The 24,597-nt window shown below is 41.9% G+C and overlaps 1 protein-coding gene across 2 annotated transcripts in view; it reads left to right on the forward strand.

Moving 5' to 3' along the window:
- Nucleotides 1-584: 584 nt before the first annotated feature.
- LRP5 (LDL receptor related protein 5) overlaps nucleotides 585-24,597 on the forward strand; it is a 167,138-nt gene continuing 143,125 nt past the window's right edge. Inside the window, exon 1 of one of the 2 annotated variants that reach the window (XM_074884798.1) lies at nucleotides 585-738. In XM_074884798.1, coding sequence (XP_074740899.1) covers nucleotides 648-738 — 91 coding nt within the window. In that variant the 5' untranslated portion in view covers nucleotides 585-647. Of the gene's footprint in view, nucleotides 739-14,116; nucleotides 14,193-24,597 lie in introns of those variants that run through there. The other variant, XM_074884799.1, reaches the window with a different exon arrangement.

The raw sequence follows: 24,597 nt of genomic DNA on the forward strand, positions 1-24,597 counted from the left end.
CCCTCTCCTAGTGGGAATGTGTTTGTACGGGCAGGTGGCACGTTTATCCGAGGGAAAAGGCAACAAAAGATTGGTGTTGAATGCACCTTTCTTTGAAAAGTAATGTTTTGTCGGAGAGTGGCTTTATAAAACGTTTGTTTCGGTGGGAGGAGGAAGGCAAAAGCAGACCTTTGCCTGCGAAGAAAACAACCGCCCTTTATCCCGGGGACAGAAAGAGGGGCGGGTGTCCCCGCGCTTAACTTCTAACCCCCCCAGAAAGGCTGCTTTCTGAACACGCAGTGAGCCATCTTCTCCGACCTTCCTGGCTGCTTGCGGAGTAACTGCTCCAGAAGGAGCGAGAAAAAAAAAAAAACCACCAAACCTGAAATCCCCCCCCCCCCTTCCCCGGCCAGGTGCACCCACGCGTGGGGAACGCTGCGGCGGGACGGGGCGGCCGCGCCTCCCCCGAGGGCTGCGGGGGGAGCGGAGGATCCCAGCCCCCTCCCTGGCGGCGGCGTGAGGAGGAGGAGGAGGAGGAGGAGGAGGAGGAGGGCCGGCTCCAGCGCCTCCCCCCTTCCCCGCCTCCCTCCTCGCCGAGCGCAGCGCCCCGAGCATGGAGCCTGCCTGAGACGCTCCGTGGGCTCCGGCAGCTGCTGCGGCGGCACAACATGGAGGCGGCGGCCCCGCCGCTCCCGCTGCTGCTGCTGCTGCGGCTCCTGGCCGCCTCGGTGCTGCGCTGCGGGCCGGGCCCGGCCGGGGGTAAGCTCTGCGGGGCGCCGCGGGGCCCGGGCCGGCGGGGAGGCGAGCGCCGCTGGCCCTTTTGTTGTCGGACTTGAGCAAACTTTCCCCCGCGCTCCGGCGGGAGGGCGGCGGCGGCGGGAGCGGGGCGGGAGCGGGACCCCGCGGGGCGGGGGACACGGGCCGGACTCCCGCGGAGGGGGGGAAAAGGACGCGCACATGGACGGGACGGGACGGGGCGAGAGGAGGACGGGAGGCTGGAGGCGTCGTCTCCCCCCCCCCCCCGCCCCTCTTTTCTGCGAAAGGGGGGGGCGCAGGAAGAGGAGGCCTCTCCTCTCCTCCCCCTTCCCTCGGGACGTTTCCCCCCGGGGGGGTGCAGCACTTTCCCCCGGGGGTGGCTCAGGTAAACGCGTACAGTTGCTAAAAGAGAGACAAAAGTCGTCGCCCCCCCCCCCGCCCCGTCCCCCCTCCCGTCCTTCCGCGGTCCCGGGCAGGGATTTCTCTGGGGTTTGGCGAGGCGGGTGTCGGGTGTCGCTCATCAAACTCTTGGCAGGGCTGGGGAGGGGGTGGGGGGAAGGCGAGCGGCTCCCCCCCGCCCCGATCCGTTCTGAGGCTGTAGGCGGGCGGCGGGGGCGGGGGGGGGGGGAGGCGCTGCGGCGGGAGGAACCGGCCGGCCCGGCTGGAGGCGGCGGCGGGCGGGGGTCGGCCAGGCCCGGGGTGCGAGGCCCGGCCCGGGTTGCGAGGCCCGGCCGCCCCGTGCTGGCCACCCGCCCTCCGTCCCGGGCGCGGAGCCTGCCCTTTGCTTTCCCTTCGCAATACCGGTTTGAAGGGGACGCGCTCGCAGAAGTAAACGGAGGCCGAGCTGTGCGTGCCGCGGCCGTGCGGAGCGGCTTTGGTCCCGGCTCGGGATCGCCGAGGACGGGGAGTTTGGGCTGCGGGTGTAAGAATTCTGGTTTGCTGCTGCCTCTGGTCTGGCCGAGCCCCTCACCCCGGCGCCTCGGCAGGCGGGAGCCTGGTTGTTGCGATTTCTTGGGTGGTTTAGAAAACTCGGCAGCGTGGCCAAGGCTGTCAGAACATCACCTCAGGGCCTCTTTTATTAGGCCACCCACCTTTTGAAACCATGTGTAATTATTAGAACTGTCATTTAGAGCAGGAGAACTGACCATTTTCTGCTGGCATCATCATTCCATATTTTTAGTTGGAGCTCTAGGTCTGATTTATATAGTGCTTATTCCATCGGGACTATGTGAAAAAGATGCCCTTCGCATCTCAGGAAGCACCTTCTCTGATCACATTGCCTTAGTCTTTTAAAAAATGTTTCAGAAAACCTGAAGTGTGGCTTGTTCCTTTCTGAACACGTGTTTGTGTAAAGATGTTCACGTTCCTACTTGACCGAATGAAGCTGTGTAGCTTTAGTGCAGGAAAAATCAACTTACAGGAGTCCTAAATGACGAGAGAACAGGCTGTTGAGGGATTCCTTCCTTACTTAGCTGACTCTAATAGAAAGGAGTATTTTAAAAAAGGGATAACTGCATTTGGAACTCTTAGGAAAGTAAGAGTTCACAAGAAAACTAAGTTGTCGCTTGGAGTTTGGTTTTGATTCATCTCAGTTTAGAGACAGTGATTCTTTTAAGATAGCCTGTGTTCTGTATCAATGGTCACCTTGACGTGCACAGAAGAACTCTTCTACAGATGTACTGGTTTCTAGTAATTAGCTGAAGGGTCTTGGTTATAAATCTTAATGACATTGCTTTTGTTCTGCCTACTTAGTAGGAAGGTATGTGATTCTTTTGTTCAGTTGATCTGGACGGTACTTTTAAGGGCAGCTCATCTGTCCTTTTAAAAGGAGCATGGATGTACTATGAGAGGCTTTCCACATTTGCAGTTCCATTCCTGAGAACCCCCACCCTGTAAGCAGACACCTGACTTTAAGGGACTTTTACCTCTGAAAAGTATTTTGATGTGCTTATTCTACAAATATGTGACTACATCTCTGCAAGATTGGGGATGTGCCGGAACTTACGCGGCGTTAAAGCTTCTGCGAAGTTTGTCATGTTGTAATAGAGCCTGAATACTTCGCCTGTGAAATAGTTTTGCTGTGGAGCTAAGTCCTTGCTCTGTATGTGCAGTGCTTTTATTTAGGTGGCTTGAAATAATGATAAACCTGTTTCAGATATGGGTTATACTTGACTCTCCTTTAACTGAGATAAGACGAAATGATCGTTGCATTTGGTGCTTCCTTGAAGGGAGGAATCTTTTGCCTGTGCAGAGTATTCAGGGACAAGATGGTTATGACAATGGCATTTTTTTGTCTGAAAATATTGTAAGTTCTGAATGTTTAATACTGCACAGAAGGTGTTTTATGAAGGGCTCTTAAAATCTGGAAGTAGTTAATTCTTGTTTAAGAATTATCTCTTTACTTAAACTCACAAAAGCTAGTTAGCTGTTGCTTGGCATGTACCGGAATATTTCCGAAAACTATCAGACTGTTACCTTAGTTTTCTTTAATGGAACAACTATTTGCCTGATATTAAGAAGCACAAGATAAAGGAAGGTGAACAGAGTAGTGTGACAGGATGGTTACAAAAATTTGAAACTAGGGATGCAGTGTGAAATAAAAAATGCATTTGAGCACAACCCTAAAATAGCTTTTTAAATTAATACTGTTTTTCCTGAGATAACCTAAAACTAATGAAACCTATCACCGTTTAAATGTAGAACGTAGCAGGAAGGAACACTTGCTAATTTTATGACAGGGAAATGTGCTATGTAGGAGTCCTCAGCTGCATTTCAGTGCCATTTCAGTCAGTCTGTCATTGATTTAGAGGGCTATTTTCCTAGTAACTACTACTAGCATGATGTGAGGGTCTGTCACAAATTATGGTCATAAATCCTCTTGAAATAGTGAGGAAATACTGTAACTCCAGACTGACTCTGAAGTTCAAGCTGGTACTTTCAAAGCACTGAATCTTCTCTCTCCAGAGAAAGGATAATGGCTTTAACTGTCTTTTAGGTATGGTGCGTGAATTCATTTGTTGCTATTTCATTTTAAATTAAATTCATTTCATTTTAAATTCATTTGAAAGCATCTAGAGATGCTTTAAAATTCCTCATACTGTAGATGTGTCTGTAATACATAAATCGACACACGAAGGCAGTACTTTAGAAGAGTGTGAATGCGTTTTGTCAATAGCCCGGTGTAAATTCCACCATTGCCTCTTGCTATTTTTGAACCTTTTTTTTAATCTCAGCTGCTTTAATTTTTATCTTAAGAATTTTTCTTACTTGTTTATAATGTAGTCATTAGTAAAATAGGCCACGGATTTTGTTCTGGATGTAAATTTTCTCAGTCCTGCATGTTTCTTAAATAACACAAGGCAAGGTAACTTTTTAGCAAAAAGAGGTTGTTTCTGGGAATTTGTTACCCTTTATTGTTATGGTAAGGTCTGGCAGCATAACAGCAAATAAAGGTTACAAAACCTCTCCTAGAATATGAATGCATGTGATTTACAAAGAGAGTCTAACGTAACTTTGCTTCTAGTTAAAATTTAGCTAGCAGTGTAGAGTCGAAAGTCGTTGTTCCTTTTTGTCAAAGCAGAAATAAAAGAAATGTTGCTATTTGTGATACTCAGAAATAGCTTTAATGACAAGGTTTAGTTTCATGTTAGATCAGTATTTTTTGTGAACATACTGTATTGTATGAAAGCAACCTGCCATCTTGAGGTCGAGAACAATAACTAGGTTTAAATTCCTTATTAGAAGGAGGTTATTATAGGTAGCTTTATTTCTTTTCATTCTAAGAAATCCTCTTAATTTTTCCTTACATCTTTAACCCAAGAGCTATTAAACGTTCAAAATGTTTGGCTTTTGTAAGTTCAGAAGTTCTCATGGGAGTCGATATGGCTGACAAAACCACAGCACTGAGAACACTTGAAGGAAATAGTTGTTATTTTCTGCTCAGGACCTTGGTGAAGAACTCAAATAGGTACCAACCTGAGCCTTGGGGGAAGAATGTCAGTAAAGTATCGCCCCAGTCCACGACACAGGCCAGCAATGATGCAGTTCTGCTACGCACAACGGAGTCAGCATTTTGTTTAGAGATTTTGAGGCGAGTGGGTTATTTTCCTTTTTCGCTATATTGTTTCCCAGCAGGGCATGTCCAACAACACTGCGAGTTCACTTAGGGCAGGAGCAAATAACTAGGGTAGTGGTTGGGGATGCTGGCTGGCCAAAGCCACGTGCTGTTTGGACGCTTGGGAATTTCTGAAGAAGTCGAAGATGTGCCATCTGCTGACAGCCCACAGCTGGGATGTCTGAACTGGAAAAAATACTTCTGGGGAGTCCTACCCCCATTAAGTTAGGCCATGGAAAGTCTCATGCTAGAGTCAAAGGATATTTTGAGCAGTTTTTGAGATTTTTTTGGTGATTAAACAGTTGTGCTGAGAGGAGAGAACATGGGAAACATGTCCCACAAAGTATTGTTCAGTACAGTTGTTTGTTAGGAGTTTATAGGCCAACAATTCTTTTGGTTCCTTCTCAGAAAAATCAGAATGTGGAGCTCACCAGCGTTTCCTCTTTTTTGATTTCTGTTTACTAAAGATTGAAAATATCTGTTAAGCCACAAAAATGTACCGGGAATTTCCAAAGAGTGTAAAGAATCGGTGATGGTAAGGGTATTGAGGGTCCGTGTAATAAAAAGGATTTTTAATTTAGCTGTCCTTTCCTTTACTCTTGCTTGACTCACGCTTTGCCTGCCAGCATAGGCAGATGTAAGGTGTCATTTTGTATTGATGTTAAATCCATGGGTGACTTTTGCAAGGATGCCAGTAAATTGACACATGCTTGATTTAAATTGGTTCTTTTGCTCTGGATGATAAAAGGGTTAAAGCAACTGGAACCTCTTAAACCAATAAATACTTTATATGAGTGTGTTGTGTTAGATTAGCTTAATGGGGACGGTCTGTTGGGAGAAGGAATTTCTTGACTGTGAATCAGCTATAGAGTTGTCTTCATTTCACAGTATGAAGGTTTATTGCTATTGCAACAGCAGATGCAACAGTAAGTTCCTGGTGTGATTGTCAATGATTTGAGAACCTCAGATGTTGGCATATGTATTTAAAAACATCCCTGATTAATAGTAGTTGTTGAATACTGTTTGGCACTTTGGCTTTCTGAAGTGCTGCATGAGTATTTGCAAATTCTGAATATTCTACTAACATAACATCTGGTATTTATCTTTTATACATAAGGAAATGGAGCTTCCCCAGTTTGACTTCCTTTAAACAGTAATAAAAGTTGTCTTCGTGACAGGGAGAATTAAGGTTTTTGAACTCTGGTCTTCCTGTTAAGACCATAGAGGTAAAACAGGTAATTGTTCAACAAAACTATGAAGTGTGCTGTTCCTGAGCTATCTGAAAAATGATGCAGATGGAGAAATGAAGTTGCAAGTGTGTTAGGTTATAACTCTCCCCTGTACTGTGAAAAGCGGAAAGGTGGAAATCATATTTCTGTCTTTGGTGTGGTTACACAAAGGGCTTGATTTTCAGTTTTTTCTCGTGGATTCTTGTTAAAGGGCATGTGGTGTCCTGTGAAAGTGCAGTGCTCTTCATTTGGTGGTTCTGTCCTTCCTGCAGGACCCCCTGTTGGCTTGGGTTTTGTCTGAGAGGGAAATGAATGGTTGAGTGAGTTACCTTGACGTCCCTTCATTTGGCTCAGGATTTGACAGTTTTGTGATGTTTGTGATGGTGATTCCAGAGGTTCTCTGTTACCCTTTCTCTAGGTTGTCTTGAGTGCATATTGACTTGAATTTCAACGTGTCGTTGCATTAAATGTGATTCATTAAACATTTATTAATACTTCTTTTTGGAAGTGGCTTGTTACACGTGATAGTAAAGGTGATAAATTAGCCCTGGGGGGCTCTTGATTCTCAGCCTGCAAGAACTAGATCAGAGGTAGGAGGTGGCAGTAAGTGAAGACAGAAGCTTGACCTTTCTGCTGTGTTCAACGGTCAGGAAAAGCAAGAGAGTGTGAGCAAGCGTCTGCTTCGTGTTTCTAAACCTCTTGGCAGATGAGGAGGAGCTGTGGATTGAGTGGACCTGCTGGGTGAATTTCTTGGCTTTTGGGTTTGGGAATCAAATAGTATTACTGTAATGGGATTTTGTAGATGTTCTTTTTCTTTTCTGCTGTTCAGTGCTGGTTTTAACTAAGTCAAAAGGAGTGGAGGACCTGAGAAAACATGATGAGAGTGTACAGTGCTGCTATCATCTATGGGTTATTGGCATGTCATTTGAGAGCTTTTATGGAATACTGTATGTATTTATGGCTTAAGCCATATACTCTAGGTTTTGAATTGGGCACAGATTATGCCTAACATCAGTAATGCACTTAAATCCTTGTCAATAACTTCAGTATACCTTCTGTGGAAATTTCAGTTTTACTTGGATTCCAAATTCATGGATGCTTTGTCCAGGCCTTATACTTTCTTTTCATTCATTTTGCATGAACATATTCTTTTCTGTTCTTCCAAATTAAAACTGTCCTAGCTGGACTTCAGAAGGGAAAAAAAAAAAAAAAAGTGTTTAGAAGACCAGAAATGTAATTCAATGTTTGTTTGTTTGTTTTTTTTAATGCAAAAGTTCACACTATAGAGTCTGGCTGTCGAGAAGGTGAGGTTGCTGCTTTTTTTACCTTTATAAATTGAGAGGGAGCCTTAAGCCTGTCTGGTGTACTTGTCTTTATATGAATTAAAAAACCAACAGCACAGACTGTGTAAATGACAATATATCAACCAAACCAAAATGCTTTTGTGAGACTTAACATTGCTTCAAATTAGCCAGTGTGTAGGATGTCCTGACCTACAGCTGCACTTTGTTCTACCACGCTTCTGCCATTCTCTTTTCTCTAGATAATTCTTAAATAAAGATCTGGGTTTGGCCTTGCTGTAAGAGATGAAATGCTTTTTCAGTGGAGTCACTATGACAGTGGTGGTCAGAAGTACCCTGGTTTTGTTTTGTACGTGCTCCTGAAGTAAAGAGCTGGGCTGCGCATGGTGTAGGTGTTCTGCAGGTTCCCCACCATGACACATCTCTGGGAGCTTTCTGGAGTAGCTTGTGCTGCCTGAAGCTTTATTTCTTTGTAGTGTGGATTTTTTTTTTTTTTCTTGTTTCTCAGACTTCCTAAATAACATTACCTGGAGAGCCATACATAAAGAGTAAGAATGAAGGGCATTTTTTATGACATGGAGTGGTGTGCCAGCTCCTTCACTGTTAGGAGGTTTTGATCGTCCTTGTACCCTGTGGGGTGCTTGGGCACTTTGCCGTGTCCTCTTCCACCAGCCCATCATTTCTAGGATTCCACATAAGCTGTGGCATACTCCTATGTAACCAGACTTTGAAGAGGCTGTTGAGGGCTGAAATCTTGGTGTGTCAAATTTTAGAAAGTCTTCTAGGCTGATATCTCTGTTTAGTTTTAGAGGGGGTGCATACATGATATCTGAGGTGATGTGAAAGGCCTTATGTCTTTATTATTATTATTGTTCAAGGATTATTTCCAAATAATTGGTAAGGGACAGTTTCTACAAGTTTTTATGCAGGTATAAAAATAAGTTTTCTGGGGCAAAGAGTGATTGCTTTAAAAGGACAATCACAAAGCTGTGGCATTCAAAGTAACCTAGGAAATGTTGCTGCTGTGTATCTGTCTTCAAATGCTGTTTTTAGTTCAGTCACTTAGACCAGTGTCTTGGTGATGTCATGAAAATATATTCTGAAATAGAAGTATATTTGTATCTGTTTTACATTTCATTATGGAAGAAGAGAAAAAGCAAGACTTTGGCTCTTGGATAACAAGCTGTCTCTGCTGATGACTGAGTAATTCAAGGAGGAGAAGGCATGAAAGGTTATGAGCTTTATTCCCTCATGTGTAACTATAGGGGATGTCTGTATAACATACTTAGTGTTCTTAGCACTTGTAGCTTAATATAAAAGCCGTAATGCTGTTTCTTGAACTTCTCAAAGTAGCAGAATTTAAAAACCAAAAATCTAATCCTTTGTTTTATAAAAGGTGTCGCCTTGACCACTGAATCATAAATTACTCAGTGTTAGATGTACAGTGATCACTACTTACATTGTGTATATAATTTAAAGGAGCTTTGGAACCTTTAATTTCCGTAACTAGTTATTTTAAATGAAGTGTGGCTTATGAATTCTATCCCGTTTAAGGAAGGTCACTCATGGCCACCAAGTTTCCTATTTTCTCTGTCACACTTTGTTTTCATTTCAGCCACTGAAATTTTTCTGATTCTAGAACTATTGAGAAACTCAGAGTTGCCTGCCCTGTAGGAATTAATTTTGACATAAAATATGATATAAATAGTTTTTTCTTTCTTTGGATTTTTCCCTGATTGCTTCCCCTTCATGAGAGTTGGTAGTTTGAAGTACGATGTGTTTAAACATTTTTTTTTTTTTTTTTTTTTTTGAGGGGAAAATAATTCAGCGTCAGCAATCTGTATTGGTGACTTACCTGGGTATGTCTTTCACAAAAGATACGAAAGCAAATTAAACTGCTGTGTTAGTATTCATGTTCTCAAGTCAGAGTCAAGAGAATGAAAATGCACATGGGGTAGCACTTTCCACCTAGAAGGTCTGCCCAGCAGTGGATGATTTAAAAAAAAAAGAAAGCCTGTACATTATCTGCATCTTCAATGGCTGAGTAAAAGAAATCTGTAGTTATGGAGAATTTTTGTCTGTCTGGGTTTTAATAGCATGTTTTTTACTGTCTGGATCAAGTTGACTGTTACTTACCCATGCTCTCAAATGCAAGTTTGCAGGTGTTCAAGTGCTAGAAAGCGTATACTCGTGAAGAGTTACGCATCTGGACTTAGGCAAGCTGCATAGTGAGTTAGATAGGGTGAGGCTAATGCAGGCAGAACTATAGTGAAGCCTCAATAAATTGGACTTGAATCGTTTGCAAGTCTTTTTCCCTTTTACCTGCCCCCAAGACCTCTATGAACCTGGATTTTCATCTGATCTTTCTTCAACACCCACCCCACCCTGAGCCACAAACCTCCACTACTCTCGATGTCAGCTGTGACTTTGGAATCAGTGCGCAGGAGGAGGAGGTTTTCCACGACGCTATTAAAAAGGTGCGTTTTTCAATTGCAGAAGTCAGATATGGTGACTACTAGAAGGAACCATGCACCCTGGAGAGAGTCAGGGAATATTTCTGGAGACTTTATTTGAACAGAGTAAATCAAGTCTTAAGGGAGCTCAAAACTTAAGTTTCTGTAAACATTGTAGCTAATGGTAAAGTTGGGAGAAATGCACACACAGCAGCAAAAATTTAAGTGAGTGTTGGATGATATTTGCAGTAAATAAACCATTATCTGCAGGTGTTCTGTAAGAGTTACAGATGAATAACTGAAGTGAGCTCTGTAGCCTGCATGTAGAACTAATCTATATAATCTGAACTTCGAATGGCATGCTTGACAATTAGTAAATAGATTAACAGTCTGCTGCTAGATCTTACTTGCCTAGTAAACTTTGACAACCAAGTTCTACAGATAGTTAATATTTTCAGAGGAATTGCTCTCTGTTCACATCCAGTTTGTGGCCAAAAATGTGATATAAGTTGTGATTAATTTTCTCTCTGAAATGTTTTCATGGCAGAGATCGTTCCCCTCGTTGTTACCATCACATCCGACTGCAACTGAAAAATGAAATGCTCAACTAGGAAGATTTTTGATTTAAATTTAAAGGGCAGAGAGTTGGCCATGGAGTTATCCTGGCTACTTTTGAACTTCCCTTCCTCTATCAAAGAAACAGACACAACATGTTTGTCAGGACTGGGGGGTGGTAATCCTTCTGCTTGAAGGAATCCTGTATGATTGTGACAAATCCCTGTGTTAGATGCCTGTTAATGCTGAGGTCATTCTGCTGTTTGCAAATTTTAGCATTTTAAAAAGCCTTCAAGATATTTGTGGAAAGTGAAGCCATTTTGCATGAGCCAGAGAACTAGAAAATGCCTGGGTTTTACTTAGTGACTGGTAGTTGCTCCGAGTTTAAATGTTCTACCAGACCTCTCCGTTCCCCAGAGCAGCGACAGATTTGCTGGTAGTTCACAGAAGTGCTGACCTAGGCAGAAGTCATCTCTGACAAGGTCCTAGCTAGTTTATACTGATGTATATGTGGAAGGGCATGAGGTATTTGGGGGGGGGGGGGGATTCCACGTATTCCACTCACGTATGTGTGTGTATATAATATGTATGTATGTTCTTATGTGCTTAAACACTTGGTTAACCAGTTTCTCCTGCTCTATTTTATTCCTTTCATTCTAATGGTTGTGTTACTGAATAACCTTCTGTTTCTGAAAAAAACCCAACTATTTTTTATGTAGACTTTTAACTCCTGATGTTAGGTCTTAATACATAATTTTAAGGAGGAAAACTTTACAGTTGCTAGGCATAGGACTGGATTGGTTTTTGGTGGTGTTACTGAAGCATGCCTTTAAGCCTGTGAACTCCAACTTTTCATATGAGAAAAGGTGACAGTGATACATAAATGGTCTCTCTGAATGCATCTTGGAGTGTTTTACACAAGAAGCACCTCAAAGTAATCTTCTCCTATACATATACTTTTAAATAAGCTTCCAGTAATAAACCTGCTTTGTTTGACTCCATTGTATTACTCTCTCAATGGCTGGTATTTCATTAGAGAAAATTAAGCTGCAAACTAATAGAATGGTAGGTGAAGTATCCCTGAAAAGGTAGGGTATATTTTATTAACCAAAATTGTATGCCTGAACAGTTTTGTGCACCTAAATCTTTGATCTTGCATAACCACTTTCCATACCTTTTGCAGTCTTTATTTTACAATTTCTGCATGTTATATCCTTCTCCTGTGTTGGTAGTATTTCTTCTCAGCTTGAAAGCTCCTGTAGGCAGGGATCTTGTGTATTGTTTTTCCTTTTACCTGCTTGCTTTGTGTTGTGTTTCCTCCCCCCCCCCCAAGAAGCAAGATTGCTGAAGGCTGGAATGTCTGTAGGTGGGTAATTAAAAACAGTGGTCAAGAGAGCTCTTGGAAACTTGTTGGGTTACTTCTCTAAGTAGGATGATGAGGGAGGCAGCATCACTGAATGGAAGGAAAAAAGAAAAAAACCCAAACCCAAAAACGAACCCCAAACCACCCTCCTGTTTGTGGCAGTCTGAGGAGGCCTGCTGTCCCCTTCGCACGTGGCTCCACTAACACTGTCTGCCCGTGACGGGGTCGGTAACGCTGGAGAAGCTGCACCTTAGCCCGTGTGTGGGGATTGCTGCTTGGCATTCAGCCTCGTGCACAGTGGAGAGATGATGAGCAGGTAGAAGTACTTTATGCTTGTGACCTCTGTTCCATATTATCTCTCAACTTGCACAGGCCAAATTAAGGTCTTCGTTGTTGTCCGCAAAAGGTTTAAGCGATCTAGGATTCCTTTACCTTGGGGATTTACCACCTTGACACATGCAGCCCTTCTCCATCCTGCTACAGTAATTACAGCTCATGGAAAATAACTTTGGTTGCTGATCCCTAGGGTGTGGAACCCCTGGCATCTGGAGATAGAGCACATCTGGTGCTGGTCCTCAGAGGCAGAATTCAGCCAGCTCGAAGCTTATTGCATGTGGGGAATGATGCAAGTCACTTGTTTTCTCTGAACAATGGCTATGGGATCTTTGTAAGCATTGGCCTCTCGCCTGGCTATTCTGAGTTGGTTTTTTTTGTTGTTGTCTTTGTTTGTTTGTTTGTTTGTTTTTTTCTTCCTGAGGAAGTCTGTGTGCAGTGAGGGCGGATGTGGAGTGCTGTAAGTTCTCAATACAGCTGGCTCAGTCCTCCAAGCCATACTTGTTCCTTAACACTGGTGCTCTTATAGATGCAAATTGAATGTGTAAAAGCTGCTGTGCTTATCCAGAAGGCACTTGGTAGATACAGGTAAAGATTCTGGCATGCTTTTTTTGTGCTTTTCTGATTCCTAGCATTCTGTGGAGTCAATGTTGCAGGGACACAGAATAAAGTTTTCTTTTTAAAGGAGATGTACTGCAGTGCCCAGCTTAGAGAAATGTTCTTGGGACCTGTTAGTATCACCTTCCTTGTACAGATTATAAGGCTTTTGTAGGGTAACAAAACTTGCTTTTTGTTTGAGATAGAATGGGAGTTCAAAACCCAAGGGCTATTCCACAATTACTTCCCCAAGGGTGCTTGTATTTAGGAACCGTTTCCCCACGAAGATCTGTTTAGGAATACTTTTATTATAGTCCAAGTCTTAGCCTTGGAGGTGATTTTGTACTGTAGGGATTGGGACTGTGTAACAGGCTTGTGTTACTGAATCTGAGTGTCTGCTGGTCACATCTTGATATCAACTGATTCATTATCATGGCTGCTTACAACATGACACCTGTCCCTATGCTTGTCGACAGCCTGTTACGACCTCCTTGTCCACAAACGCTAGTTTCTGGGGAAGGATGCCTTCTTTTAGGTATTCCTTCTCTTAACATATTGCCAAGAGCCTATGAGAACATTTCAGGTCGTGTGGCAAGAGTGTCTTCCAGACATGGTTTTGGTCCTTGATTGGCAATGAGCCAGGTGGGAGAACTCGTTTGAATGGACAACAGGAAAAGTAATGATTTGCTTGGGAGCCCACACTGCAGGACAGGTACACTCAAACCAGTGTACTGGTATGGAGTAGGAATTTGTTCCTCTAAATTCTGCTGCTCTTTTTAAATCATTGCTAAATTCTCTAGCTGTTTAGTTCCCTGGCGATTAATTGGGAGGAAGCTGCTTTACGCATTCTTTCCTATGCTCGTTTTGAGACTCTAGCAGCAGTTATGTTATTTATTTATTTTTATAAATAAAATCTTGGTCTGTGCTGGAAACTAAAATGACTTCAGGTCTCTATTCCCTGCTGCGTGTCTGTCATTGCTGTTGGAAACCACTGTGCTGACAGGAACCCATCATTGGTTCAGTAAAGCTTCATAGCACTTGAGAGACTGTGTAACCAGTGCTGACGAAAAGCCTTTGCGTGGTTTCTGGTGGCTTGGGCATCAACAGGCACGTGGAGAGGTTGCGGGGATAAAAATACGACTTGTCAGCTGCTGTGCTCTGAATTACAGCTGCATGCAATGCGTTCTCCTGTATAACTTGTCTGCCACTTTATTGTGAGTCAGAAGCAATATTCTGAATTCTACAAAACCCTCCCCGTTTTCTGCAGCAACTAGAGTTTTGATAACTTTTTTTTCTTTTAAAGTGAAGTGTTTGTGTGCAAGAACAGACCAGTCAAGCACAGTGGGAGATGAGTAAGCATTATGCTCATACACTTCTGACTGCAAAAAGAAACTTTAGCACCAGTTTGTTATTATAAAGTCTGAACCGATGTTGGCCGTTTATAAAAAGGAATGGACTTTGCAGGGTTATTTTCCTATTTAAACATCAGCAGGACACTGGGAACAGCTTACTGTGAGTATTGAGTAAGTTGTGTTTGCTTAGTGTGCTTGACAACATTTCTTTCAATGCAAGTTTAACTTTTAAGCTATCCCAAGTTCAGTTTCAAAACTTTGGCCTTCACCAGGAAGGAGAGATGGCTGGGGGAAAAAAAAAAAAAATCAGTGTGTTTTTTGCAGTTGTTGATGTGTGAGATGTCAGTTGTCAGATCGCTGTTGTATTTGTGGCCAGAAGTGAGTGTGTTTTGTTATCTTTATTTAGAAAGACTTTGAAACATGGAATGGTAATGTATTCAAAGTCCTGTCATAAATACTGCTTACTCCTAAGAGGATAATTTTTGCTGGCATGATCCCAAAACATTAACAAATGGATCAGTCTGCAGCAGATCTCATTCTGTGCCTTTCTCCCATGTTCAGCTGAATATGTGCCAAATGTACAATCAGACTCTTTTTGCTGGACACTACAACTGGATCTCCAGCTTCAGCTCCACCTGTCGCACTGCCTTCAGTGATGCATCAGCAAAGCAGTAATGACTTCCAAATTCTTCCCAGTGTCTGAAATGACAGGTGTAAATTCATGTTAAAAAGCAAGAATTCCTGAAGTTTGTCTATTGGCAACCTCAAAGCACATATTTCTATACAGTTGTAAAATTGGCACTAACAAAAAAGGCTTTATTTGAATAGTACACAAAAGTTTACATGCAAACCCCAAATAGCCCTGTATTGGGTTTATCTGCAGTTTACTGTTTAGGTTTTAATTAACTCTTTTTCTTCTCTGGAGGCTGATTTGATCCTTAAATTGAACTCTACAGGTGGTTCTCTTGTTGCTTCCTAAATCCTGGAGAAGTTGGTTTTGATTTTTTTTTTTTTTTTCTGTTTTTTGGGTTGGGTTTTTTAAACAATATTTAGACACAGTTCACTGCAAATGAGGTTACAACAATGTCATCCATTCAGTGGATTTACTAATTTTAAAAGTTCTAGAGTCTGCTGGGATCCTTCTTGTAACTAACAGCGTTGCTTTAAGTCTGAAGGAAAGGGGGTTTGTTTGCACCACCTGGTGTAGATCAGCCTGTGTTTCAAAGGGAGTGCTCTCTCCAGTGGTTTTAGTTTAAGCAGCATCCAGCTTCCATACCAGGCCCCATCCAGTGACAGCCCAAAAATGTGTGGTCATGTAGTCAACTAGATTAGAGAACTGGGCTGAGTAACCTTAGTTACCTTTTGTGTTGTGGGTTGTCTTTTCCTTAGTCAATTATTTTCTTTTATTATTTTCTTTTTTTCTCTTCTCTCTCCTCTTCTCCTCCCCCCCCCCCCCCCCCATGTGTTATTAATAAAACCTGCATCAGTGAGGAGAAAGAGAGAGACTGCTTTATGATATAGGGTAAAATATGATTTAAATAATTTTTTCTCTAGTCTAATAAAACTGTGATACTGCAAGATCAAGGATTTGGTGGGTGTAACACATTGCACTTTGAAGGAAGGATGATGCCACATTTCCATGCAATTCAGATGTTACGCAGCCTATGATGTTTTGTTCTCTGTGTTCTTTTTTTTTAATATATATATGAATAAAATCTAAACCTGGTGTGTTATTTTTGCAAGTCTTTAATTGTTTGTGCTGCACCTCATTAGTGACAAGAATAGCATCTTTGAGAATCTTCTGAGCCACGCAGAAATGGAGCATGTGTTCGCATTTATAGTGTGATGTGATGTGATAGAGGGTTAATTGTATGGATTAACTGTTCTGCAGGGGTAGATGGATGTTTTCTCCTTTGATGTTGTGCTGTTCTGTGGTGTCCTCGCACAATTACTGCATGAGATGGAAGGCTTTAGTTGGAAAGTTTCAACATAAGTAGCTTCTAGAAATGTTTTGTGTCATTTGATGTCAAGTCTTGTTACCTTATTAAGTGTGTGTGTGTGTGTGTGTAAACATACTCTGCATTCTAGGGTTTTGTAAAGGAAACAACATAATGCTGTAATCAGTGGAGCACATTCTTGAGATGCCCTAACTTCCTCTAGGTAAAACAAGAAAGTTGATGTTCTTCTCATATTGATAACATAGAGGACATAAAGTGCATCTTCTCGCTTGAGAGCTTCATGGTGCAATTATCAAGACGTAGTAGTGGATGGATGATAATGACTTCTAGTTATTGGCTCCTCAGTGACTTTTATATAAAATGAGTTGGTGGTTTTGAATCTCATTCCTGCTGAGTCAGTAACGGGTATCGCACAGTGCTTCTCTACATTGCAAGGGTTAGGCACAGAAAAGGAGACAAAAAACCCTGAATTGTCCTCAGAAGTGAGTTGCTTTGTCACCCAAGTGAGGTTTGTTGATTGCACACGGTAATTAATAGAAGACTGACGTGAGCAGGGAGTCCTGGATTTTAGGTTCTTTTTAAAGGAGAAAGAAATACTAATTTTTATTTGCATCTTCTTTAGTTAATTTCTGCACTAGATGAGCTGGATAAAGGAGTTACCTGTTTCCACTTTGTACTGTTATTGTAATGTTATGGTGCTTTCTGTAAGTAGAAAATGAAGGTTGTCCTAACTCTGAGCAAATATTTAGTCACAGGATGAGGTGCCTAAGTTTAGTGTAGAAGCGAAGGGCTGCTGTGAGCTGTACTTCAAGTTAGTGCCTGTTTGGTGTGGGTTCGTTTTTTTGGTGGTGGTGGTTGGCTGCTTGTTGTTGTTGTTGTTTTTGAGGAGAAAGCTGTTTTTCATAAAAAGCAAGTGCTTTTGTGGTCTAGTTTACATCGAGTTTTAAAAGCAGGTAGGCTTTTCCTCTGGTTTAACAGTACTCTGGTGGTTCAACCTTCTCTTTCAGACAGTGCTTCAAAGGCTAGGCGCATGCAGGCATGGTGTTCCATTTTCTTGCAGTTCACTAATGAAATTTAAGGTGTCTTCTGTTTGTTTTATTTGTTTTTTAAATTATTTACGTAAGGCTTACATTTGGGACATAATATATTTTTTTAAGCAAGACTTCTTTAATATGTAGAAAAACCAGCCCTTCTCATTTTCATGTAAATATGTGGGTTAAATTGGGTTCATAAGCCCCTGTTGTATTTTAAGAGGGTAGATTCTGTTTCTGTATTCAGTCATCATTCATACCTGAAGGGAGTTACTTAAATGCATGTGGTCATTTCTTGCATGTATTTCATGTTTATTAACAATGTGCTGCAGGGTCTCGTTTGTGCAAAGTTAAAATGCAGTTGTTAATTGCTGATGGTGTGCTAGGGTCTGGCATGTTGAATGTGTCGTGTTTGTCACGTTTCTGGATTGGAAATGTGATTTTTAGACTGTGGGTCGTAGCTTTTTTTATTAGCATTTGTATTGTGCAGTGGTTTTAATAAGTAAAAAAAAAAAAAAAAAACCAAAACACGTATGTATAATAGGGAGGGCAGAATCCAGGACATTTAAACTCCAAAACAGTCTTCAACAACTAGAAATAGAAGAGTTGTAAAAACTGGTTGTAATAAGTTTACTGTACTTAAAAGGGGTTCAGCAGAGAGGGGACACATGGCACTTAGTCCTACTCTGAGTGTGTTAAATGCTAGGCAAGGCCTATTAAATGCATTCTGCCTTAGTCAGGCTCCCAGTCGGGCTCCCGAAGGACGGCAGTATTTATTTCTTTTTCTCAACGATAGCATAGGGTTGGAATAGTTGTTTGGAATATAATTTCATCTGAAATACCCTGGATGTTTTCCAGGCACAAAGGGAGAAGGCTTCCTGCTCTGAAAGCCCTGGGTCATGTCTTCATGGCTGAAACAGGTGTCATTACACCAATATTGCAATCTTGACGTAAAAATCCTGTAAGAGCCAGTGCAACTCCATGCAGTGATGAAACCTCAGGTGAGGAGTGAAATAATGACACTGGCTTTTTACTTGATGTAAAAGTTTCCTTTCTCTGCTGGCAATTTTACACTGAAATAGCTAGCTTAATGTAATAATTACATTTTTCTCTTCAGCAATGAAGACACAGCCAAATGTGCAAATAAATAAAGGGTGGAGGAAAGGGGTGCACTGCACAAAAACCAGGATAATCAGATCAGCGAAGGCCACACATTGCTTAAGTTAGTTTTGTTTTAGTATAAACAAATGCACTTTGCTCTGCCCTCAATTATATTGCTTCCTCATGTAATGCTAATAGGCTTGTACCCTTCCTTCTGCAGAAATGAGGGATGGGTTTTGGACAAAAATAAATAAATAAAAAAACCCATGGATGCATTTTGTCACCTGTGTTCTATAAGCAGTTTTAGAATCTGTATATTTTAATTTATCTGGGGAAAAATGTCTGCATTCCTGCTTCTCTGCCCTTCCAGCAGTGTGTTGCTTATGTTTGTGGCCCTCTGATTTTGGAGATGAGCTATGTATCTTTTGACTCCAAAAATGGACGTTAGGGTTTTCTTTGGGCTGGTACTGTGGTGTTTGTATCTCCCCCCCCCCATATTTGAACCATTTGCACTGTAGCATAGCCCCGGAGTTATTTCTTTTGGCACTTAAATCTGCTGAAATTGGAGCGTAGAGAAGATGGAAAAACATTTAGTCATGCTTCTCTAGATGTCTTGTATATCAGGAGTCCAGTTTCTTACCCGCAGTACACCTTGTCAAGGCTACCAAAGGGATGGGAGAGTTCAGGTGACTGAGGTAATTCCTAAGCAGTTTGCCATAGTAAAGTGTTTGTCTTTTTGCACTCTGTTAAAATTTGTTTGTAAGGTACCTTGAAGGTATAAAAAGGTTGTAAGTTTACTCAGTCTGGAAAATTACACTGGTTATGGCTCCACTTAGCACACTGGGTTCTCATCTTGGCTCTGCCATCCACCGCCCATGGGCCAGACCCTTAATCCTGGTCTTTTGTGGGCCTCCTTTCATTCTTCCCCTCGTGTATCTAGACAGCAAGTTCTTCAGGTGTGACAATCCTTCACAATGTGCCCACATTGTGCCTTTCAGAGTGTGAATCTTGATTCTGCCTTCTAGGTGTTACCATAATACAAACGACGATAGTTAATGCTGTGTAAAGCTTGTGGTGGTTTTTTTCCCCCACATAGGTCCTTTGTAGGGAACAGATTGACTTCTGGTTTTGGACTCTTTTATGATGAACGGAAAGCTTTTTAGACATTAATTTCCATTCTTGTTTGGAAAAGGCAGATACATGATGAGTTAAAATAGTAGTTAGGCTTGGCTGTTTATACAGGTGGGAAACCATGGGTGGAAGAAAATCGAAGAATTCAGTCTCAGAGCAAACTGGGAAGAAAAGAATGATATGGTTTTTTGCTTCAACCAGCTGCTGAAGTTGAGATGCACCGTACTTTCCTAGTACCTCTCCTACTTCGTGTTTCTGCAATATCACATCAGTATTTGACAGTGGGTGTAGCAGCTTCTCTTGCATATGCACTGCAGACAGTTAATTTCTTATGCCAGTAGGATATTGCTGAGACTCACATGAAAATTTCATGAGGTAAATAAGCCTAACTTGAACAGTAGAAGATGACTAATAATATGTTGTAACTCTACATGAAAATATTTTGAAATCTTAAGTTTGTGCGTTTGTGGGTGGCTGGGTCTATGCTTAAAGTTCATGAGTAAAGCAAACCTGTGCGTGCCACTGTGTTACTTCTTTTTAAGCAGAAAACCACCTATAAAGTTCCTTCACTGAGCATTGTGTGCACAAGTCACAGCAGCACAGAGAGTGCTCTGCAAGCCTGCAACCAGACAATATTCTGGCTGCAGCTGAGCTAGGCAAAGAAGTTGCCTTAGTACTTTTTTTTTTAATCTACTTGCCTTTTTAAACTGAGATCTTTTTGACAGGATTGGCTCAAGGAAGGCAACTGTGTGTGCAGACGTGCTGGCAGATTTCAGGGCACCGAAACATCCGTGAGGTAGTAGGACACTGTGGGATGGGGAGCAACAAGGGGGGGAAAAAAATAAATAAAAATTGAACTGGACTCTGCTTCAGGCAGACCAAAACGCATCTGACCCAGCCCAATACAAAGGGCATATTTAAATCAAGATCCCTCCTAACACCATGTAGCTGGAGCTTGATTTGCACAGTTTATGGTTTGGCTTGGAATACTGCGTTTGTCAGGGGAGCGCGTACTACGCCCTGCACTGCCCTGGGAGTTCGGGGAAGCCCTCCAGCTGCTCTGCCCTTCGCAGTTTTACAACCTTCCCTCAGCACAGAGCATCGCTACTTCTCTAATATTGTTTTTAGTCTCCTTTTTGGGACCTTTATCCTTGATTACATATCACACTAACACATACATACATATCACATAATTCTGCAAACAACAGAATTCAACAGACACCGAGGAGAGTGACCAGTTAATAACCGTGAGATTGTCCAGAGCAGTATTTGGTCAGCTGCAAAAACAACAGAACCAAAAATGTTGAAGAGTTCCCATGTAACTTATCTTCTAAGGCCCCAAATTTTCGTTCTCTCTCAGATTTTCTTCAGTTTTATGTAATTATCTAGACTCAAAACTTTTTCCAGGAAAGCAAATGAGGCATTCTGGGTCTGAATTCCAAAACATGTTTCCCTTCTTGCACACACAAACTACCAGCCTATAAAAATAGGTACAAGGGGACTGATACAATCTGCTTTCTTTTGAATATTGCCAGCACAGGTCCAAATGTGGAGTGGCTCTTTTATTCTGGAGGTTTGGAAGTGACTACTGTTTTTTCTGGAAATATCCTTAAATTCCATATGTTGGAGGGACAAATAGCACAGATGATTATTTTATATTTCTTCACCTAGACTAGCATTTGTATTTTATTGCTCTCTGTTAGGGACCCTTTGCACAGTTAAAGGAAGGAACAATTTTTGCCAGTTTATGATCTTCACTAATTTGCGATACGGCAGAATTATGAGTGAGCCCCACACACCTCTGATTTAAAGGGAAAATAATTTCATGGGGAAAACATCCCTCAAGCTCTTCTGTCCAACAGTGACATGCTACCAAATCGTAGTTTGGTACAAAGAGTCCTTGGGACTCACTGTTAGAGTCACTGGTGGAGACCTTACCAAAAATTTTTGGACCCAGGGATAAAAATGTATCACAGTTGCAGATGATGGCTGCCAGGTAAATGGTAATAGAATGTGGTCTGCCCTCTATAGCAAGAATATCATTGGTTAAGGAGCAGTATCACTTACTACCTTACTCGGATCAATTTGAGCTAACCACTCACTTTGCAAGTATGTGAACTGTAATGCCACTGAAGATAATGCAGGCATTAATTTGCATTAACAGCAGAGTGCAGGCATGCCCCAGAGAGCGTAGCGTCCTATTCCATTATGTCCACAAAAATCATACACTGATCACCGAAGACACGTGAAACCAATCTATCAAACCAATTGTGTTCAGTGGCCTTGTGACACCTCTTTAATTAACACTTCCCTTCAGACCTTGTGAAGAGTTGAATCTTTGACTCAATTTGTAATATACTATGATCATTTTAAGTCACAAATAAAGCAAGTCAGATTATTTTTTTTTTTTTTTCCTAACCCTTGGCTGACTTCTGACAAAAAATGGAAGAAAAGGTAGTGAAATCCTAAACATGCTTTCTTTTCAGCAAATCCGCTATTTTTGAACAGATGTTTGAGAAGAAGCTAAATTATCAGCAGTGGCATGTCTTTGGCTACACAATATTGAGAACCAGTTAGATTTATAGAATAATAATAAAGAAGAGAGCAGAAAATCTCCCTTTGTGTAGTTCCAGCAGGACAAGCACCGACCTTAGAGAGACAAAAGGAGCCACAAGGACTGAATTTAGTTTAATCAATGTTCTTGGCTAAAATAGAGTCATCTCCAGCAAGGAGTGATTTACAAAGCTTGGAGCAGGTTACTTGCAGGTTATTTGCTACATTAGAGGAGGCAAATTAAATATTATCAGTGATATAAATACAAGCACAATAGTACAGATTTCATTATCTTAAATAATTCTTTTTGCCTCATCTTCCTTTTGCTCTCCTTCCCAAAAAGCTCTCACAAAGACAAAATCTTGAATATTTGACTGGAAGACAGTCACGAGACTTGCACAAAAATTAGAAGCCCTGTGCATAACTTGGCACTAAAAAGTTCTCCCAACTTCCCACCCTCTAAAGCCCAGTATCGTGTGGCAGGTTCCCTTTAACAAGACAGTTTTATTTGGGAAGATTCTTAACTGTTAGAAGAAAACAACATCAAATTGTGGAACCTATGTTTGAGTCTTTCACATCTGACTTGACTACACTTTTGTTCTAATGTATAACATCTGCCAGCAGCTGAATCCAGCACATGCTATTTCTGAGTAATTTTCTGCATTTTACAAATATATATTTTCAAGGGTACGTATTGTACATTTGGAGATTAGAAGTAAAATGTCTTTTTTCAGCTTTCTTAAGATTTGCGCCTTTTGGAGTTAATGTAACATCTGGAACTGGAACTAGAAACTGGAAACAATTCAGATCAGAAACAAGCATACCTTTGTCAAGCCTATATTTGTTCAAGTTCTGGAGAAAACTTGCAAGCCAAATTTTCCAAATGATGTAGAACCTCTATTTTATCCATTAAAAGTTTGGAACCATCACCGCTGCATAATCTACTATTATTGGCCAGACAGCTGTCTGCCAAACCAAGGAGGAATAAAATAAACTGAAAAAAAACCCCAGACAAGAACCTTGCTCCCATTGGCATCCAGAATCTAAAAAGGGGACACTGCAGGGTTTTTTTCCGCTCTTGGATTGACCTGATCTGTTATTCACAACAAAAGTCATGTTTAGATGTTCAAGGAAGTCGCCCCTTTGCGTTCTTCTAAATCAGTTTATGCAGAAGTAGGACAAATCTTCAGTTTCCTCTGCAGTTTTAAAACTCTACTGAGCATAACATGGAGGTGGGGGGAAATCTATGCCTACTGCATTTAAAATAACAACAGCAAAATTATTGCCATGTACTCTGCATCACAGAATGTGACACATCCAAGTATGGTTTTTTTTCCTGCCGCATCCCCCATCCCTGTTTTTAAGCGCTGTCTTTGCACTTACCTGTTTTGGCAAAGCCCAATGGCAATACTGTGTAAGAGATTACTTCAGTGTCACTTCTGCTTATGCTAAAATCAGAAAATATCAGAAATCTCCATGGACAGGCTGTTTCCAATTTTTGTGGATACAAGCAGAATGCCATATTAATTCTCACAAAGAAAACTGTCATGAGTCAGCTGACAGAGAGCTCCAGCGTGGTTTGAATATGGTAAACACTGTTATGGAACTGATACTAGTGTCCTATGGTATTAGAAAAAATACAGGTTTGTACTTTAAAGAATCCTTAATCTAAATATGAAACCTCACTGACAAGACAATGAAAATATTTGGTATTACAGAACCAGTGTGAAGAGGAGCGATATTTGAACAGGAAAATGGAAATCAAATTCTCATCTGCCCAGTTCCTTCCCAGTACCATCACCCCACGAACATCTATTCCCAACTGACCTCTCGGCATCCAACATAGAAACGCAATCCAATAAGGAATTAATGCACAATCCACCACCTTGCAAAGAGAGGGTAACGGGGTGGACTTCGGTAGTACCATACATGCGAGCACCACTACTCATAGCGAGGCGAAGCCATTCATTTCTTAAGTTCTTCACAGAATAGGTCGATGCAAACATGCTGTCTGAGCAGGCAGTAAACACACTTGTGTTTCAGTTACCAGCCGGTATGTATAACAGGCTGAGGAGAGAGGTAAAGTATTTGGTCTTTAGTATTTAAACAGCCATGGTTAACATGAGTTTTTATTTAGCAAACGCTTTGACTAGTGCGGCGGTAGTGATGCCAGTGTATTCTCATAAAAGGGCCATGGACCTGCCGTTGACATGAACGTGCCTGCCATAAGCAACTGTATTTTTGTGATGATACCTTCTCGGTGACTTGCTGAGTGACTTGCCTCAGAACATGTCCCTCAGAGACTTCTGAACTGAGCTTCTAGCTGAGGTAGGGTCACTGCGGGCTTTGGCGTGAGAGACATTATAAAGCGATACTCCTCTTCCCTCAGTGCGAGTGATTTGTCGTTAAAGACTGCCTGTACGGTTAGTTTTTTGGACCCAGGATTACAAATTGTAAGTGCTTACAGCATCCTTCACTCTTATGGACAGCAGTGTAAAGGCCATAGCTTTGTATAGCTGGAGGGAGGGATGTCCTGGGCGGTACAGTAGTCTGTGATGGATCTGGAGAAGTTTACTCATTACATCGTGAGACAGCAGCTAGCGTGTGAGGCCTATGACCAGCTTTCCTTGTATCACACCATTCTTAATTTAATGTAGAGTAGATTTGGAGGCTGGAAGTGGTGGGGTCAGTAGATGGCCCATGCGTATGCGATAGGTCTCTCTTTGCTATCCAGTTCCTCCGTTTAGACACAGTGTGGGACTCGGACGTCTCAGCACAGACCTGTGAGGTG

This window comes from Strix uralensis, chromosome 15, assembly GCF_047716275.1.
Source record: "Strix uralensis isolate ZFMK-TIS-50842 chromosome 15, bStrUra1, whole genome shotgun sequence".
NCBI lineage: Eukaryota > Metazoa > Chordata > Aves > Strigiformes > Strigidae > Strix > Strix uralensis.